General features: G+C 35.5%; 1 protein-coding gene across 4 annotated transcripts in view; it reads left to right on the top strand.

Annotated features, from left to right (window-relative positions):
• Window positions 1-18,113, top strand: part of LOC591586 (probable Na(+)/H(+) antiporter nhx-9) — a 51,734-nt gene that overhangs the window by 5,610 nt on the left and 28,011 nt on the right. Inside the window, exons 1-2 of one of the 4 annotated variants that reach the window (XM_003726089.3) lie at window positions 9,029-9,144; window positions 12,180-12,569. The exons of 2 other annotated variants lie outside the window; for them this stretch is intronic. In XM_003726089.3, the coding sequence (XP_003726137.3) occupies window positions 12,344-12,569 (226 nt within the window). In that variant the 5' untranslated portion in view covers window positions 9,029-9,144; window positions 12,180-12,343. Of the gene's footprint in view, window positions 1-9,028; window positions 9,145-12,021; window positions 12,570-18,113 lie in introns of those variants that run through there. One more of the 4 variants, XM_030976185.1, reaches the window with a different exon arrangement.

Genomic DNA, 18,113 nt, shown 5'->3' with positions numbered 1-18,113 from the left:
AACCATTAGGAGACCAGTAGGAATCCACACAGAAACCATTAGGGGACCAGTAGAAAACCCTAATGGAACCATTAGGAGACCAGTAGGAATCCCAACTGTAACCATCAGGAGACCAGTAGAAAACAAGTAGGAATCCCCCAATGGAACCATTAGGAGACCAGTAGAAAACAAGTAGGAATCCCCAATTGAAACATATAGCATTGGTTACATTACATGGTTGACATTGTTTTGATCATTTGAAATTCTACTACTTCAATGCACTTCCATCACAGTACTCCTCACAAAATCTGCCAGCCCTTGTTGTTTTGTTTTGTTTTACTTTGAAAGAGCATGCTGGTCTGCAAAGAAGACACGAAAATGACAGGAGCTGGCATGAAGTTCGCTTCCAACACAATAAACCATTTTCTCGAGGTTCAGCCACTTCTCTCGCAAACATCTGGCAACAAAAGACATTATAATCATGTTGGTTCATCTTTATCATATTTAACACTTAACAGTGTATCCTTTTATTATCTGTCAGAATATCATCCATCATATAGTGATTACAATTACATGAACAAGGTTAACAGCTTAAATGAAAAAGGATTTTTGTACACATTTCAACAACAAAAGAAGACCAAAAAAAAACAGTGTTAAATTGGTTAATTATTGTCTATAAGTTATGGCCGGTTTTAACAAAGAGAAATCAATCTTGAAAATTTGGAGTAGATATTTAAAAGAGTAGGTTTGGCAATATGCAATAGTTTTCTTACGGTAGCCATCATGAGTAGAAACAATGAGCATGCATTTTTGCTGAGAAATTTCATTTGTAATTTTCCACCATAGAGAATAAGTTCGTTTGCACAAATTTAAGTACGTTATTCATGCATTTCAATTTGGAGAATAATTCACAAGTGATGATAACGCAAAGCATGATTTTTACCTGTAGATTGTCAAAGTACATGTAAAGAATTGATATGAAGTTGCAGCAAATTGAAATGAAATATTGTGTACTACGTAATATAAGCCTACTACATTCACAAGCAAAACAAAATCATTTACCGGTAAGGCCTTATTATTTTGACAAGTGATGTGATATTATGGTAACTAAAGAGTGTGCTGTTCATCAATAAATGTAACTTGATAGTACAGTGTATTATGACAAATTTCAATTTCCTCCTGACATTTGATAAACAAATGAAATATGATCCATATTTTAAAAGGTTTGAATTTAGAAATAAAATAGATTTCATAATTACGAAAAATAAATAGGGTGCGTAATTCTGGAATTGAAAAAAGGAGCGTTAATAACGATATTGAAATAGGGTTAATATTTCTGCAAATGAAATGGTATTATTTTGAATATGAAATAGGATTCATTATATTGACGGTTCGTAATTCCAAAAAAGATAAAGGGTTCTATTTGCATTTTCAGAATAATAAAATTTTGGAAGTATATTGAGCCCTATTAATTTTCTGAATTATGAACCATATTCCATTTTTTGAATTACAAATCCTAGTTCATTTTCAGAATTAAGAGCCCCACTTCATTTGTAGAATTATGAACCCTCAGAAAACGACATATAACAGTTCAAAGATTTCCTATCCATATGAATACATGTAGGCCATTTTCGTATTGTAATCAAATTTAATGAATAGGTCCTTGTTAAGTGCCTCATTACCAATTATTAAATTCACCTTTTACGAATAAATGTATTTAAATAGTCAGAATGCAAATTGAATACATTATGTGTTGGTAGTACCAGGTAGCACAAACATTATGACTTGCCCTACGCCCCTACCTAACAACACATTTTTGCATTTCGCATTCTGACTATCAAAATACAATTATTCTTAACAGGTGAACGAAATAATTTGTTCCGCGGCACTTTGATTTGATTTTATAACGAAAATTGCCTCATCACATTATGTCACATAGGGCTTACACTTTTTAAAGGGAAATCCAACCTTAACAGACAACTATACTTTTAAAAAATACCAAATTAAATCTGACAGAAAATAAGGTGGTTATGGATTGTTGAAAGCTGTGATCACTAAACCTATGGGCATTTTAAATTGGCTGAATCGGTAATGTCACTATGATGAGCTGCAGGACTACTTTCCCATTTATTCAAGACACAAAATGATTTTAAACTTTTTTTTTCTTCAAAATGTATGATTCAGGAGGGGCTTTTCTATGTAGAGGACCTGTAATGTGCTATCCATAATATAGTTTGAGTAGTTCTCAAAGGGGGAGAAGGCACTTAAACTAAAAAGAGAATTAATTATAATTCAGTAACAAATGGGAGAGTTGTCCCATGACTACGTCATAATCCACTGACCAAATTGCCCATTTGAGATGCGCATGGATTTAGTGATCTCATATTTTAAACTTTGTACAACTCCCTTAATAAATATTAATATTTCAATGAACTTATTACAAGGGTTGGATTGCCCTTTAAGGCCCGTTCAGATATGATGCTGGAGTTGACATAAAGCTCTATATGCTTTACATTTCTGTATATTATAATACAGAGATCACTGAATATGTGCAGTCCAAAAGACCAAAACATACAAAAACATGTAGGTCCTTTGTTGCTGTTCACTTTACACATAAAACAAAACTGCAGCATTTTTGGAATGTTTTGGCGGTTCACGTGCCATACCTGAATAAGTCTTAAGTGCTTAAGATTGGAATAGATTTCTATTGCATTTACCTCACTCAATTTTTCTCTATTACCAACTTATGTAATTTGCCACAGGTTTTAGGAATTGACATTTTGATACGAAGGGGGTGGGGGTGAGCACGAGACTGATCTACTACATAAGCATTATGAAACAGGTCTACTTCATAAATAGTAATAACAAATATACGCAAATACCAAAATCTTTTACTCAAAGCGTTAATATGTAGGACTACATGTATGTTTGTAAACCCTGTAATTCATCAAAATGGCAAGTGACATGAATGGGCATTTCAGTTCTACAGCTAAGCTATTCAGGTTCGTGGCTATAACTTACTCCCCCCCCCCCCAATCTCTCTCTCTCTCTGTATCTCTATAATGAAGGGGAAAGTAACCTCTGTGTGTGTAGACCTCATTTTGGAAATATTCCTCTTCAGCTTGGACTCATGGTTTAGATTTTGGGTGGAATCTCCTGTATAATGCAAGTGCTGCTTGATCCAGGGTACATGCACGCAAAGAATTCTAATGCATGAATAGAGCAAAAAAGAAAGGAATACAAGTTAAAAAAAAACTTTTATAAATTTTAAAACTAGAACGTAAACAATGAATTAAATAATGAATTCTGTCTGAAAAGTACTAAATAAAATAATCTCTCATTGCTTACAAACATAATATAAACATACCTTTGCATTTTAAAAAATTGTTGGCAATGCAAACATGATTCAGGATTTTTTTGTAAATAATGATCAATACAATTCTAGTTTGCTGATGAGTAGAATCAAAGCTCTATTGCTGAGGAGGGAAAAGACCACTGTTCGAAACTCACAAAATATAGTCGGTTATTGCAACATACCTGCATATCTGAAATTAATTGAATTATATATATTTGAAACTTAGGAAAAATAAGCCTTTCGAATGAAATGATCAATTCTTGATGACTAATTAATCAGTGTCATGATCATGGAAGAATGAAAAATATATGTACAAAAATAATACAAGTACATCTGCACAATTACCGGTAAAGGCTTCAACTGTGTCATGAGGCTGCTGAATGCTGATCCAGAAGATATACTGTGGCCACAATGTGCTTTGAATCCACTGTTTGGCGAAAGATGTCAAAAGATGCCTACAATTAATAAGAAAATAAATAAAGTTAAAACAAATTGAACGGTTGATGCATTTGCAACACACATGCATGTAGGTCTACTACAAACTTCTTCGTACAACCTGTGGGTAAAGAATTTTGTTTACCATTTACGGGTCTAGCCGTTTATTTCCAGATAAGGGCTTCTGTATATATATATATATATATATATTGTGCGAACACACCATAAATGGATTAAAGCCCCCCCCCCCCTTGTCTCGAAATTAGGGTGCGTTGAGAACGGAGTACCGCCTTAACACACCCTTTCGGGATAAGCGCGGGGGGCCGGGGGGGGGGGGGGGGGAGTGAGTTATAGCCACGAACCTGAATAGTTTAGCTGTAGGGTGCATTGACTAGTGCGTTGGGTGCGAAAAGGGTGCGTTGACTATAGTCTTTCAAGTCAGTAGTTTAAAACAAAATTTAAGGAATATTAAGTCGTTTAAATTGAAATACATGTAATCAAAATTTAAAAAGACTAGAAAATTAAATAAAAGTAAAACTACCTCTTAAGTAGTATTGTAGATCAGACGTTTATGCTTCTCATGCAGCACTTTATTTATTTAAAAAAAGAATAAAGCGCTCAATTCTTAAAATTGACATGGTTTACAGCAGAGTTAAAGTGACTCGGTAACATTGCCTCAGATTCTGAAACAAAATCCTGGATTGAGCTCATGCTGCAATCATAATTATAAACCTTTAGGTCAGTCAGGAATCCCATGACGTTTACAAGCCAATCGCCTGTCTGATTATCAAGATATTTATGATTGGAATTCGAATTTCAAAAACCGTTTTCCCCAACGGTTTTACACTATTACAGTCTATTGGGGAAAATGAGTATGGTAAAACCGGTCAATCAAAAGAAAGATTTTTACTTTTTGAGGCACTTCATGATCATTTCGAAGCGCAATTTTTTCAGGGCTTCAATATTACAACATATCACTGACACTGATAATACGTAGGGCCATGCATCTCAGACTTAACATTGTTAAACGATGCCTTTAAAGCCATGTGTAGGTGAATGCACAAACTTTGCTTTGAATGATGATCCCATCAAGATCTAACATAAAAATACATAGATGGGACAATACAATACATTTCTCATCTTCAGGGATCTTGGCGGCAGGCGTTGAAAGCACTCCTACTAATAGTTCACAATCATACATTACTACGTTTCAAAACAGAAAACAGTTACTGCGAATATTGCAAATAAATTAGGTAAACCTAAGACTTACCCATATTGAAGAATAGCAGGAGAAAACAAACTACAGGATTTGTCACTCTGCTGTGGCTCCTGTCGCTGGCTCCTGTAGCTGTTTTGAGATGTGTGTGTACGTGTCTCATAAGGCATGGCCTGCATGGCTGGGTGTACGTGTACGCACACACACTGCATGCCTTGATTACATGTGCACGTGCACACACACAGTGTTATAGTGAGTGTAGCCCAGAGAGATGCCATGCTGTGTACCCGTTCAAAAAAGGCGGGAGTCGCATTTGCATTTTGGGGTTTTGGGGCTTGTAGTCTTGACCAATATTGCAGACCTTACCGGGCATGTCAATACGTTGCACAATCTGTAAAATAAAACTATTAATATAATGACTAATGAAATTTGAGATTTTTTCACCCCTGTTTTTTTGGCTTAAATAAATATAGTTAGATTGAACCAGAGGCGGTGCTAGATCATGCTGGTTTCTATTTGTTTCAACTGGTTTTCAAAACCATGCATTAATTGAGCTCGATCTGCTGGTTTGTAAAGGTTTCTAATGGTTTGACTTAGGATTTTTACACCCATGTTCAAACCAATAGATTTTACTGGATCTAATGGTCTTCAAAACCATTAGGTTCTACTGGTTTGTAAAGGGTTCTAATGGTTTGACTTCGGATTTTTACACCCATGTTCAAACCATTAGATCTTACTGGTTTCTATTGGTTTCTACTGGTCTTCAAAACCATTAGGCTCTACTGGTTTGTTAAGGTTTCTAATGGTTTGACTTAGGTTTTTTACACCCATGTTCAAACCATTAGATCTTACTGGTTTCTACTGGTCTTCAAACCATTAGAGTCTACTGGTTTGTTAAAGTTTCTAATGGTTTGACTTAGGATTTTTACACCCATATGTTCAAACCATTAGATCTTACTGGTTTCTATTGGTTTCTACTGGTCTTCAAAACCATTAGGCTCTACTGGTTTATTAAGGTTTATAATGGTTTTACTTAGGTTTTTTACACCCATGTTCAAACCATTAGATCTTACTGGTTTCTACTGGTCTTCAAACCATGAGAGTCTACTGGTTTGTAAAGGTTTATACTGGTTTTACTTAGGATTTTTACACCCATGTTCAAACCATTAGATCTTACTGGTTTCTACTGGTCTTCAAACCATTAGAGTCTACTGGTTTGTAAAGGTTTATACTGGTTTTACTTCACAGTTCCTCCTGAAACCATTAGACTCTACTGGTTACTGGAAAACCAGTAGAAACCCTTAGAATATCTCTACTGGTTTCTACTGGTTTCTATAGGAATTTCGACCTGGGTGGCCCTATTTTGATGGGCAGTCCACAAGTTCTCTTTGAGTTCTATGTGAAACAATTTCCTCAAACTTTCTTCTATGCGTCAAATGAGACATTGAGAGACAGAAGGGTGTAACCCTGTCATGACTTAATGCCCTTTTGACTCCCAGCAGACAATTTAAAAGTGAAACACTTTCTTTCTTGAATACAGCTTTCAAAGGGATATCGGTTTTAAGAAAATACCGGTAAGAGTTATCAGAAAACTAATAAAAGTGGGTCAATTTTTTATATTCCAAGAACAGATCCAATAGCAATCAACCTTTATTCAAACATTTAAATAAGATTTCACCACAAGTTTGGTCATATGGTTTTCTCATTTCATGTCGGGTAAAATGAAGAGGAAATCAGAATAAGTCTTTCAAGTTTCAACTAGGATTGATATGATTTTGCGTTTTCTGCCTTATTCCAGCATAGACATAATTAGCCCTGTCTACCACTGATTCATTGAAAGAGGAGAATGGGGGGGGGGGGGGGGGGGGGGGGGGGGGGGGGGGGGGGGGGGGGGGGGGGGGAGGGGGGGGGGGGGAGGGGGGGTTAAAACAAATATGCAAAGATGTCATGTGTAAAGGGATCCAGTAACTTTGTCTTACACTGTAGATCCTTTAAAAAAATCCTTAATTTAGCTCATGAATGCTACAATGATACTTATAAACCTTTAGGCCAGTCAGGAACCCCATGTACTTTTAAAAGCCTATCGCCTGTCTGATTATCAAGATATTCATGATGGAAAATCGAAATCAAATTTTGCATTTGCCAAACAGTTTTCATAACACTACAGTCTAATGGGGAAAATGAGTATGGTAAAACCGGTCACTCAAAGTTTTGCATTTTTTTGAGGCACTTCTTAATAATATTGAAGCACAATTATTTTAGGGCTTCAATATATCATCATATCACAGACACTGATAACACGTAGGGCCGTGCATCTCAGATTTAACATTGTTAAACGATCACTTTAAGAAGAATAGCGGAAAGAATTTGTCTGTGCTTCCAGGGTGTAAGATTAACTGCATGATGCGCATAAGAATGAAAAATTGAAAAGCCAATCAAAGTAAATCCTTCAACCAGGAATGATTTTGCATTTGACCTAGGCAAACTCTCTTCCACTCATCCTTGGGAGCGGGGGCTCAAAACGTATATTGGAAAGATGTCACAATTGCAGTTTGAAGAAGAAAAAAATAGGAAAAAAGGAACTTGTCTGTACTCCTTGTATTTGAGATTGAGTGTATGGTCTGCAATCTGTGTGTGATTGAAAAGCAAATCAGATGATAACATTTATAGTTATGCCTCCCATCAGGCAGCCATTGTTACCTCTGATTTATAACAATGGGGGGGGGGGGGGTGCCAGACACTTATTCCACTTTTATTCCAAGGATATCACAGAATAACAAATAAGTGTGATCTCAAAATAAAAACAGTTCTTGGTGATATGTCATGGAAATTATTTTAAAAAAGTACTTTGTATTTAAAATGTATGTATATGTTCATCTTTAAAAATATCTTATAGATCAATTGCTCCAAAGGGTAAATTTTGAAATGAAATACAAGAAAGATCAGGGCAGTATACATTTTGTTTCCTTTCAAATACTGGTATTACAATTGTCTTGATCAGTAACTTCTTTATTCAAAGGATTTACTTCCTTTAAGTGGTATGTTTGAAATCTTATTTCCCACTCATTTTTTATATTTTTTAAATCCATTAGCTTACATATAATTATAATTTATTATGATTTTGGAGAAACCAAGTGCTACTACTGAGCTATTCTTCTCGTTTAAAGGACTATTTAAGCACCGCATAGGCAGTAAAAATAGCTAAATACACAATGTACATGTATCCCTTTAAGATTCTATTTTTTAACTAAAAAGAAAAGAAAACAAAAACAACCACTATCTTGGCTAAAATCTGAATGTCTATTTGTTTTGTGAGCATGCTATTTAGTGATTGTAACCCTTGTATCTTTTATGTTGAGCCTATGAAGGCTACATGTTTCCTCCTCACTGTGTCAATATTGGGTAAGAATATGGGGGGAATCTTAAGGGATAAGTGGGGCACTATCCCCTCCCCAAAGAAAATCTTTCTTATCCTTATCTAAAGTAGACTACAGTAGTGAAAAAAGGTAACATCGACCAAAATACCAGTATACAGAAAGACCCAGGTTAGACTTTCTTCTGAAGATTTTCTTTTCTTTGACTCAATCTACCATAATAATGAATATATAATAAAGTACATTATTCCAATATTAACACTTATGAACATATACACATATAAATTGGTTTCTATTAACAGCTATACTATTCATATTTCACAATGTACTGCAGTTTGGTATTTAGTGTTGCATTCTGTACAATATTCATTTTTTCACATTGTGAATGAGTTGGTTGTAATAAATTATTCTATCCAGTTCAGTTTTTCCACTTTGATTTATGATACATTTGGGTTCTATCCCTCATGACCCCCCCCCCCCATATGAATAGGATGTGCTATAATGAATTTTGATCATCTGTCATCAGTAAGCATTTGATTACATTTCTTCAATTCCCCCCTCCTTCCTCCTATGCCCCCATGATGTGTACCTCTATATTACCCCTACCCTCCTAATGGCTTTGACGATTGCAAGCGCTGCCTCTCGTTACAAATTCGTCCAACTCTTGAGATGGATATAAATTTGGACTCGTGGAGCGAAGGTAGAGCATTTAATTACGGTAAGCCATTCACAAGGCTGATCGAGCTGAGACACCTTAGTGCTTACCGGGAGAGCAGGAATGCCTTGTATGTGGATTGTCTAATGGGTTGATTGCTATAATGTATTAGATTTAACCTGCATATACCGGTAGACGTTTTTTCTAAAATATTGCACGTTATCGTTTAGCCTTTGACATTTGTGTGTCGAGGCGTCAAGAGCTCTTGATACAGTATTCCAGGATTTCTGCCTTGCTGCAGGGTATATATGACTGCCACTGTGATCGAATTTCGCTCATCTGTTCAAGAAGGATTATTGAATCCTGTATCTCACTGAAGTCCTGATGAGTGATTTATACTTTATGCAGGCGGAGGATTGGATACAACCACACAGCGATTTTTGTTTTGATTGCGTTCGTTGACTATAATTATAAAGCAGGATTGCTCGCATTTGTAATTTACAGATGGATCTTTCACCGTGAGTCTCTCACCTCTGATGCCTCCTGCACTGATACGAGTAGCCGTCCAATAAAACTATGTTGTTACCTACAAAGTGTTATCTATGAATTCATTTCTCTTGCCTCTCTGCATCTCTCTGGCATATCATTACCCGGGCCTCTTTGCGTGCATGGATGATGATGATTTATCTGACACTGTGCCGGCCTGCTTTGATTATCAATTTGTCGGCGGGAAGCGCAGACTAAATGGTTAACACGCGAAGCATCTCGTCGGAGTGGGAAGAGTGTTAAAGGTTCTGTACTCTATTTTGACAGCATATTGAATGTTTCCTAGCTTGTTTAGTGTGGATATGGAATTTTTGTTTACTTTACGCAGTACTCGCTTTACAGCCGTTGTGGTCCAAATCTTCAAGATATTCTGAAGGTTGGAATATTTGCTGCTCCGATTGTCTTTGATAATAAAATCTCCAAGGCATCCATACATCTTTTCATTCTTATGAATATGCTATTATTATCTACAGTGCTTGGTTTTGATTTCATGACACATGCTCTGGTAGCGATTCCTCCACCATCGACTTCCTTCTCTAATTTGTTAAACTGAATTCCTAACTTCGACCTGGAGACAAAACACTATACCTACATATTATAGTACCTAACCCCTAATCCTAAAACCAATCCTAAAACCAATCCTAAAACCGATTGCAACCCTAACGTTAACCATGTATCTTCACTTTGACAAATTGAAGCCTAGCTGGAACAAATTAAATGTTGCAGGGGCAAGTGTCTGGTCACCATGCTCTGACCTCATCATGAGATAGCTGGGATATGTCTGCCGGGTCAACTATCCATGATAAGGCCTAAAAAAAAAGATGTTGTATTGCCCTTTAGGTGCCAAAACATGGCTTGGTCGGTCGGAAATCTTTTGTTTTGTTTTTTCTCCGTCTTTGAGCTATTACTTCTTAGTTTTGAATGCTTTAATATTTTTTTTTCTCTAAAAAACGGTTCCATTTTTTTTTTTTAAGCCGACCATAGATTTCAAAATTTTTGGATCGGTCACAAAGTGCAATACAACATCTTTTTCTTTAAGTCTTGATACATTCCAAGGCAAGACACCCAATGTGTGGAGATATTCCATTGTAGCTTCAAGGTGGCATTCATATTTTATTTTGTCAAGTGTCAATCTTCGACTTAAAGAAGTTGATACGAAAGAAGCAATTATGGTGTTTGCTTGCTTACTCATGTTGAAATGGATTTTGTTTGCATTTACGCTGGTATGTTAAAGCGTGTCTGGCTGTCTGCTGTAAATTGTTCAGCAATGTTAGTGGCCTTGATGCCCTTTGACATCAGAATTTTATTGATGGTATTGTCAATCGACGTGATATTTACATGACTTTGTACCTTTTACTCTTTGAAACAGAAAAGGTGAATAGGTGGCATATATCAACTCAATCTTGAAAGATCATATTTGTCTATTTTGTGTCTTCAAAACCTCCATTTAAATTTTGGGCTCTACAATAGCTTTATCCTGCAGACATGTTTCAAGAATAAAAACAAACGATTCAATTAGATTTAGGGAAAAGTTATCCAGACCTGCTTTCGTCAATTGATTTTCATTGACTTCCAAGAAATACCAAAAGTTGAAACTCTTTGAAAGGAACAGAAATTGTTTTCTCATTTTGGCCAAATATACAAACAGTACTAGATGATTTGATTATCGGTAATTGATGTTACCTGTGGTTCTAACCAGGCACTTCTATGTCCTGTTTCTTGTCTCTGCCTGCTTCCCTTTTCCCTGCTTGCCTCCTGTTTTTATGTTATTAGATATTATTGTTTTCGATACAGTAAAAAGGAAGTTTAAAAGAAGTATATAATGAAATCTAGATATTGAGGTTATACAAAATCTCACATAATGCCGAATTAAATACAGTTATGACGACATGAGATTGTTAAATGTGGAAGGAAAATATCAAACAATTTAAAACCTTATCCTTGTTTCGTAGAAAGTAGGAATCAAATATGTACCTAAATCAGTTTTTATGTTAATTTTTTAAAACCTCATCAGGAGATGATTCATTCCTAGAAGTGGTAGATGCTGTGTCTTGTGACATTATCTTTGTTGATATCTTGAGGTTTCATGAGCAGTTTGACTTACAGACATGATTAGTTCAACCATCGCGGATGGTAATGTTTGTTCTTTGATAGGTGTGGACTGCGTTCAGTGGCAGGGTTTTCGTTTTGGTGATTTGAGCAGCAGAAAGGCTTGGATGTTTATAGCTAAGAGAGGTTTTTGCTTCACACAGACTTGGTTAGTTTTGTTCTTTGGGAAAGAGATGTTCCTCCAGGTAGAGATCTGGGCCCTGTTTCACAAGCCTTTTTTCAATGACAAATGACAAAAATCAGTGACAAATCTGCTGATAACCAATCAGAAGCAAGGATTTCAGTAGCTTATAACAAAACCGTCATTTGTCACTGATGACAAGTTTTGTGAAATGCCCCCCCCCCCTGTTCTTGAATGTCTTTGATTGGGAGTCGTGAGCAACAGGAGTACATCTGTGATTGATTAACGACCGAGTTGTTCTTGAAACCTCAACATTTGGCAGATGAGTATTGTCACATTTGTGTGATGTATCTTATACTAATGAGTTACCCACCTTTTGAACTCTTTAGGAACAGATTGCCTCTACATCATTATACACCTTGATATCATCTTGTATTCTACTGCTGCTTCCATACTTGCACACTCAATTACCTAGAAGTCGCCAAGCTGATAATCTGTAATTCTACCTATAGACATAAAACCTGAAGTGTTGGATCAAACATAGCCAGTAACCATGAGGAATAACGCTGATGTTCATTTCGTCGCCCTCACCGCGTTTATGGTGTCCCTGCTGACATACAGCCATGCTTTTGAAGAAGAGGATCTCGGCCAGAAACACTGTGATGAATTAAACATCAGTGCGGTTACATCTTATAAGATAGCGTCTGTGGAATTTGACGACGTCTCAGGGACTTTCATAGCTGTCATGTGGATAACCATTGGTGCTCTAGCAAAAGTCTGTAAGTTTGTATCCTAGATGATAAATAAGACAAAGACAAATCTTAATTTAAACTGTTTTCATCCTTTCTACAGTAAAATCAGAAACTTTGTGCGAAAAAATTGCGAAGGGGGCAATTTCTATGGCTTTCAGGAAGTTTCGCGAAATGCAAAAAGGTGGTGAGCGTCATTTGGGAATCGATTATTTTATGGCATGAAACCTTAAATACCCAATCCGATAAAAATACAACTTGATATTAATGAAAAACTGAATGAATGTAGAATACAAATATAAAGGAATAAAAAAGCAAATATAAAGGAATAAAAAAGCAAATTAAACGTCATTTTCCACACCCCTCCAAATTACGGGTCAACATGGGTCAAATTTGCCAAAGTTACAGTGACGACATAACATGTGGACCCGACTGGTTCACCTATGTAGCTGAGGCAATGAGCCGTGCTTAATTAATGAGTTTTCAGAGAGCTGATACTCCTCCGATAGACACTAAAATGGCATAAACAGTGTAGTTTATATTATTGTAATCTATGGCTTATAAGCTTTCGGTTGATATTATTGTTATCTACGGCTTATTAGCTTTCCGTTGATATATAATTCATCCATTTCATTTTGTAGAACTTAGTAAAAAGGAGCTCTTAACCAGCGCAGCTGAATATATTTTGTATAAAAGCTGCGCTATATAAATTTATTATTATTATTATTATTTTTCAGTTCAGATATGGTTTTTAATAATTTTGAATCATTTGTGACATTCACAATTCCGAACATTTCATGCATCTGGAAGTTTCTTGTTTTACAGTTTACAATACCATATGAACACTTTTGTTTTCTATCCTATGTCTACTCCAAAGCGCCATCCAACCTTGAGTCGTGTTGAGAGAGTCTGGCTTAAATTGATCGTGCATTTTTTTCATGCAGTTGATTGGACGTTTGAATTGATCGGCAAAATGCCAATTAAATATCAAACACATATATTAAAGGTACTATGTCCCATTTGCAGGCCAAAAAATGAAAAGGTTAAATTCCAACTGCATTTGAAAGATAATACTAATTTAGAACTTCCCTAAAAAAGGTGGGGCTTGAAAATGTCTTCAAGTGGGTAAATAACGACTATTAGTTGTCAAATCGACTTTAGGGCTATAGAGCCCAAAAGTAATGGTCTTGATTTTCAGATAATTGTACCGAATGGTCATACGTTTTATGCTGCGCAAAGATTCAATCAGTTTAATCTTGGCCATCGCAAGAAGTGGGTTATTGACAGGGGGAAAAATACTTAAACAATTTCGGGGGCTACTTTTCAAGCTTGCTTGCATGAAAATAACACTCTTTAATTTGTTTTGCATTGAACTCTATGCAAATTTTTCGGGGCTCTTTTACGACTTTCGGGTGCTCTTTTTGGCATTTCGGGGGCTAATTCGCCCTTAGCCCCCGTGTATTTTTTTCACTGGTTATTGATGTAGACAAATGCCCATGTACCCTTTACAACTCTTTTCATGTATCTTATCACCAAGGAAAAAAAAAGCCTTGCATAATTTGAATATGAGGACACTGCTAACGTTTAAATTTCACAGATAGGACATACATGACATATTCATAATTCCTGCAAAGTTCTACAGCATTTGAGGTTGGCTGCAAAAGGGACATAGTACCTTTAAAGATAAGCTTGAGTTCTGGTAATGATAGAAAATAAATTCTCACAGAACCCAACAAAACTTGCACTGAATGCTCAAGGTAAAAAAATATATAGGGGCTGAGTAATGAGCATAGAAAGATAAGTAAATCAAGGTACTAAGTAGGCCAGACACCATGTGCATAACACAGGTCATTATGTGCAAATGAGAGTTGTGGTTTTGATTGAAGTAGATTTCCAGCAAGTTTTATGAGGTTTCTATTGAACAATACAAAAATAAATCTACTGCAAGATAAACAATCCAGAATAAACAATCCAGAATAAACAATCCAGAATGAATTATAGCCATGTTCTCTAGATATACGATGCCCATACCAGAGCTCAAGTTTAGCTTTAATTCAGTGTATATGAGTTAACGTCCTTGTGGCTCCAAGAATACGATATAAATGTATGCACATACATGTAGAGGCTGTGTGTTATGCATGCATGTGGGCAAAATTGCTTCCTTGATCCTTCAGTCCTTCTATCTTTATTTGCTATCATACATTTTCTTCCAACATCGCCCACGTACATTCAGTGTGGGTTTGTTTTCAAATTGATTTTCTGTCAATGCTAGATCTCAAAAATACCGTAAAGGCAATCACTATTCAGGAAATAATGTGTCATACATGAAGGTGATATAGGTGAAATAAATCACCATAGAATTAATGTGCAGTATAGCTGTCCACTTTGAAAGTTTTTTAACAGAGTTTGAAGAGGTCACAACTACTATTTCTATGCATAATTAGCCCAACCTATTCATGCCTTCGCCCACCGAAGATGTTTTGGGGTTGTCCGACGTCCGTCCGTCCGTCCCACTTTCTTGTTATTGCGATATCTCATGAACCACTTAAGTTATGAACTTCAAACTTGATGATAGTATGTATCAACATAGGAAGATGATCTGATAAGATTTTGGATACATAGGTCAAAGGTCAAAGAGGTTAATTTCTGAAATTACAGGTTTTAGCCTTGCTATTGCAATTAGAGACAGGGGTTCAAACTTGGTGATAGTATTTATCACCATAGATATAAGGTAAGGTTTAGGTAAGTAGGTCAGAGGTCAATTTCTGAAATTAATAGCCTTGCTATCTCAAACATTGGGACAGCTATTAGTATAGGAAGATGAACCAATTACATTTTGGGGCCAGTACATGTAGGGCAAGACCATAATCGTCAGTTGACATTTGAAAAGACTTTTTTTTTTCTTCATTGTGATATGTCATGAATAATTTCATCCATTTCCTATACTGAATTAAGGGTGGAGGCATAAATAGGAGGAGCAGTCACATAATTTTTCTTGTTATAACAATGAATTAAAATGTTTTCATATCTAATTTAGATAAGATCAGACAGGCTGAAGAGGTTGTAAACCACTTTGTATAAACTGCTTGACAGCAAAATGTGATAAGAAAATGTCATCAAATTTAGAAACATTTTCTCCCCAGCAGCAATGCATCTCTTTATTCATGTCGTCAGCGACTCGGCGTTATTACAAACAGTGGAATCAGTCTTATATATTACTGTACGTATGTGAGCAGACTTTAGGCCTTTCATATACTGAGTACTGGTAGTTGCTTGGATTTTGATATCGCTGTTTTTGTATAAAATCGTGATCAGAATCTCTCTTTTCTAATGTGTGACTTCCAAAATCTCTCCCAATTGTAAGGACTGGATTGTGACATGAATTACAGTCGTAACTTCGTTATTTTTTTTTGGGGGGGGAGCCACCATTATTCGCTATGCATTTCTGTTTCATAAAAAAGTTCAGTGATCAATAAAGAAAATTGACTTTATTACATGATTGTGTGAATGCAAAAACAGTGAGATTAGAATCATAGTTTGATATTCACCTTTTTTTAGTGTGGATAGTCCTAGAAAGGTGCGATTCATATACCATTGAAGTGGTTTTCAATTTACCATAGAGGCAGGGGAATTTTAAGAGCAGATTACCACATCCCGCAGGCTAGGAATTGAGATCTGAAGAGGCGAGATAAAACGAGTCTGCATGATAAAATAAGCCAACACAATAACACCAAATACACTACAAAAGATAGATGCATCCGGGAAGAATAAAATTTAGAGGCACTGCCTGGGAAAATGTGTCTGTGAATAGCTTATACGATTAAAGTCTTCGGTTTGATATTGTGCAATGTAAACTTTATTGACTAAAGGCCTGAAACAGGAAAGCTTTCAAGATTAAAGAATAACAGAAAGTATAAAAGATGAATACATTCGGTCAATAACAGATTACTCAAGGACTTTTGATCATGCATACATTTCTTACCGGACAAAAATTGTGAGGTTGTTTATTTTGTGGTAAGCACTTTGGATTGATGACAATAACCACAGAGATATGCAAACAAATCACTTTTTTATATTTTGATTTCAGTCAAACTTAAATGTATTTTTTAAAAGTTGAATGATTGTTTGCTTAATCAATAAATGAAATGTACTCTAAATGGGAAATACCCTTGGATCATGAAAGCTGTATAACTTCAGAATTACTCAAACCTTGCCAAGATAGTTATAAAAAAACACTGTTACAAAGTCTCAATAGAACTGAGAACATTCTTCTTCTATAACTGCATTGCAGACTTTATAAGTGAATTGGTCTCATAATTCAGATAAGAATGTGAGCACATTACGATGTAACACAATTTTTTATTGGAAATATCTGCCAATTTGGTTTGTTGCGATTTAGAGAACTTCAGTCATATGTTAATGTGTGTGTGGGTGTGTGTGTGTGTGACCCTTACATCTTTGTATTAGAAATGGATAGAAACTGGTAACTTAATAAATTTGTTGTTGTTGTTGTTCTTCTTCTTATTGTTTTGTTCTTGCTTTTGTGGTTCGCAAATTTCTCAAGCCTGAGCTTGCTTGCTAGGGCTGCTAGGATTAATATTTGTATTCCTTAGAAAATACCAAAAGAACTCTTTAATTAACAAATAGGTTTTCAATTCAATTCAATTCAATTTATTCACTAATTAAAACCACATGAAATACAAATACATGTAAAAGTACCAAAAAAAGATAATTTCAAACATAATGACAATAAATACAAGTAAAGCTTGGTTTCAAATGATTTGAGACAAACGAAAGATTAAAAAATCTTGTTCGTTACATCCCTACATTGAAAGTGAGAAAATTATAAGTTTTGAGTTAACAGATCTAAAATATCACACTTGTACACCCAAGGTAATAAATCTGTAAGTGGAATATATTGAAAACCACATGACGATGATCCTTGTATTAATTTTGTAGAAGACAGATTATTTTTAGAAACACTTAAATAAAATGACCATGAAGAATAAATATAGTTGAAAAAGAAATTAGCCAAATATATCTTTGAAGAGTATAGATAATTCCACTCCACAGGCTCTTGTCCAATTGTATTCTTCTTTTTTCACATTTGTGTGTTGGTATTTAAAATTGTATCATTCTATTGAAATTACATGTACTACTTGGTTATGAAGCTAGCCGCTGTTTTAAAATTGTTAAAATCATTGAAAAGTAAAAGGGTGGAGTCTTTATTCATGCAAACTTAAATTGATGCCCAGCATGTAGCACTGACGTATTTGTAGTGATAGACCTTTGATATTTAAAAAGCAATGCAATTGAAAAAGCTCTATTGCTATGGCAACTCTTTCGTAATACACCTGTAGTCATTTCATTTTTAATTGATGATTTTAAGGATTATTTGTAAAGGTTGGATCAGAGTGAAACTTACGGAGTAGATACGATGATGACAGAACAGGATTTATATAGAAGATTATGAACGCTCTAAGTTAGTTTGTGGTACATTATAAATCTAAATCTGTTTGGAGCCAAAAGGGCTTTAACTCACATACATTAACACAGAGTTAACATCCTTCTGTC

The sequence above is a fragment of the Strongylocentrotus purpuratus genome, unplaced genomic scaffold, assembly GCF_000002235.5.
Source record: "Strongylocentrotus purpuratus isolate Spur 01 unplaced genomic scaffold, Spur_5.0 spur5_scaffold_8, whole genome shotgun sequence".
NCBI classification, from domain to species: Eukaryota; Metazoa; Echinodermata; class Echinoidea; order Camarodonta; family Strongylocentrotidae; genus Strongylocentrotus; species Strongylocentrotus purpuratus.
This window is presented reverse-complemented; position numbering and strand designations above follow the sequence as displayed.